The sequence below is a fragment of the Austrofundulus limnaeus genome, unplaced genomic scaffold, assembly GCF_001266775.1.
Source record: "Austrofundulus limnaeus strain Quisiro unplaced genomic scaffold, Austrofundulus_limnaeus-1.0 Scaffold1701, whole genome shotgun sequence".
Classification (NCBI taxonomy): Eukaryota; Metazoa; Chordata; class Actinopteri; order Cyprinodontiformes; family Rivulidae; genus Austrofundulus; species Austrofundulus limnaeus.
In genome coordinates this window covers 17975-19553 of record NW_013954103.1, presented here as the reverse complement: position 1 = coordinate 19553, position 1579 = coordinate 17975, and the positions used below count along the sequence as shown (strand labels likewise).

The following is a 1579-nucleotide window of genomic DNA, read 5'->3' as shown; positions in this document are numbered from 1 at the left end:
TGGGTTCTGTTCAGGAACCAGAGGAGAACACTGGGTTCTGTTCAGGAACCAGAGGAGAACATTGGGTTCTGTTCAGGAACCAGAGGAGAACATTGGGTTCTGTTCAGGAACCAGAGGAGAACATTGGGTTCAGGAACCAGAGGAGAACACTGGGTTCTGCTCAGGAACCAGAGGAGAACATTGGGTTCTGTTCAGGAACCAGAGGAGAACACTGGGTTCTGTTCAGGAACCAGAGGAGAACACTGGGTTCTGTTCAGGAACCAGAGGAGAACACTGGGTTCTGTTCAGGAACCAGAGGAGAACACTGGGTTCTGCTCAGGAACCAGAGGAGAACACTGGGTTCTGTTCAAAAACGAGAGGAGAACACTGGGTTCTGCTCAGGAACCAGAGGAGAACACTGGGTTCTGTTCAGTAACAAGAGGAGAACACTGGGTTGAACCAGAGAACACTGGGTTCTGCTCAGGAACCAGAGGAGAACATTGGGTTCTGCTCAGGAACCAGAGAACACTGGATTCTGCTCAGGAACCAGAGGAGAACACTGGGTTCTGTTCAGAAACCAGAGGAGAACATTGGGTTCTGTTCAGGAACCAGAGGANGATAAACTCAGTTAGATGAGCTGTGGTGCGTTCAGGGGTCAGATAAACACAGTTAGATGAGCTGTGGTGCGTTCAGGGGTCAGATAACTTGGATGAACTGACCTGTAGAACCAAAGACCCCCTCAGAATCCCTCATCTCCTCGTTCATGCGGGCCATACGCAGCCTGAAACACACGGACAGGAACACAGAGCTGACCGGGTCAGAACCAGTGAGTCAGATCAGATCATGGTTCAACTGACCTGGCTGAAACAGCAGAGTGATGCCTCCTAACTTCACACACCATCTTTGATCAGGTCTAATGTCTCACTCACAGCGTGACGATGTCTGCGTTTGCTGTTTCCACGGCGATGGCCAGCGGGTCCCGCCCCGTCTCATCCACAGCGTACTGATTGGCTCCTCTCTTCAGCAGCAGACACACCTGTCTGAGTGGACCAATCAGAGTGAGCCATCTGGTTAGCTGTGTTAGCTCCCTGTGAACAGGTGTGTGATTACCCGGTGTGCCTGGCGGCGGCGGCGGCGTGCAGCGCTCCCCGCCCCCTCAGGTCTCTGTGGTTGATGCTGGCGCCGTTCTGCAGCAGGAACTGGCAGGCCAACAGTGACCCCTGCAGGCCGGGAGACAAACAGCCAGCGTCAGAGAGAGTCCAATCAGTCCAAACCTCTGGGACCGGGCTGACTCCACCTCACCCCCACCGCTGCTCCGATCAGCGCCGAGCGACCCTCCTCCTCCTCCACGCTACTGTTGACCTCTGCACCTTCAGCCAGCGCCGTCGCCATGGCAACAAGGTCCCCCGCCATCGAGGCCCGATACAGACGCAGACTGGCTCCTTCTTTCTGAGGCCCTGAGAACCAAGAACCCTGCTGCTCAGACCGTATACATAAACTACAGCAAGTACCGGTCCAAACTACAGCAAGTACCGGTCCAAACTACAGCAAGTACCGGTCCAAACTACAGCAAGTACCGGTCCAAACTACAGCAAGTACC

At 54.5% G+C, this 1579-nt stretch overlaps 1 protein-coding gene across 2 annotated transcripts in view; it reads right to left on the bottom strand.

Moving 5' to 3' along the window:
* Positions 1–698: 698 nt before the first annotated feature.
* The window catches only part of zgc:162872 (BAR_ACAPs and ArfGap_ACAP domain-containing protein), a gene marked incomplete at its 3' end in the record, with an annotated part of 11266 nt that continues 10385 nt past the window's right edge, over positions 699–1579 (bottom strand). Inside the window, 4 exon segments of one of the 2 annotated variants that reach the window (XR_001312527.1) lie at positions 699–760; positions 909–1015; positions 1090–1199; positions 1282–1436. Coding sequence is in view for 1 of the 2 variants with exons in the window: in XM_014033341.1 (XP_013888795.1) it covers positions 699–760; positions 909–1019; positions 1090–1199; positions 1282–1436 (438 nt within the window). 2 annotated transcript variants of the gene reach the window in all.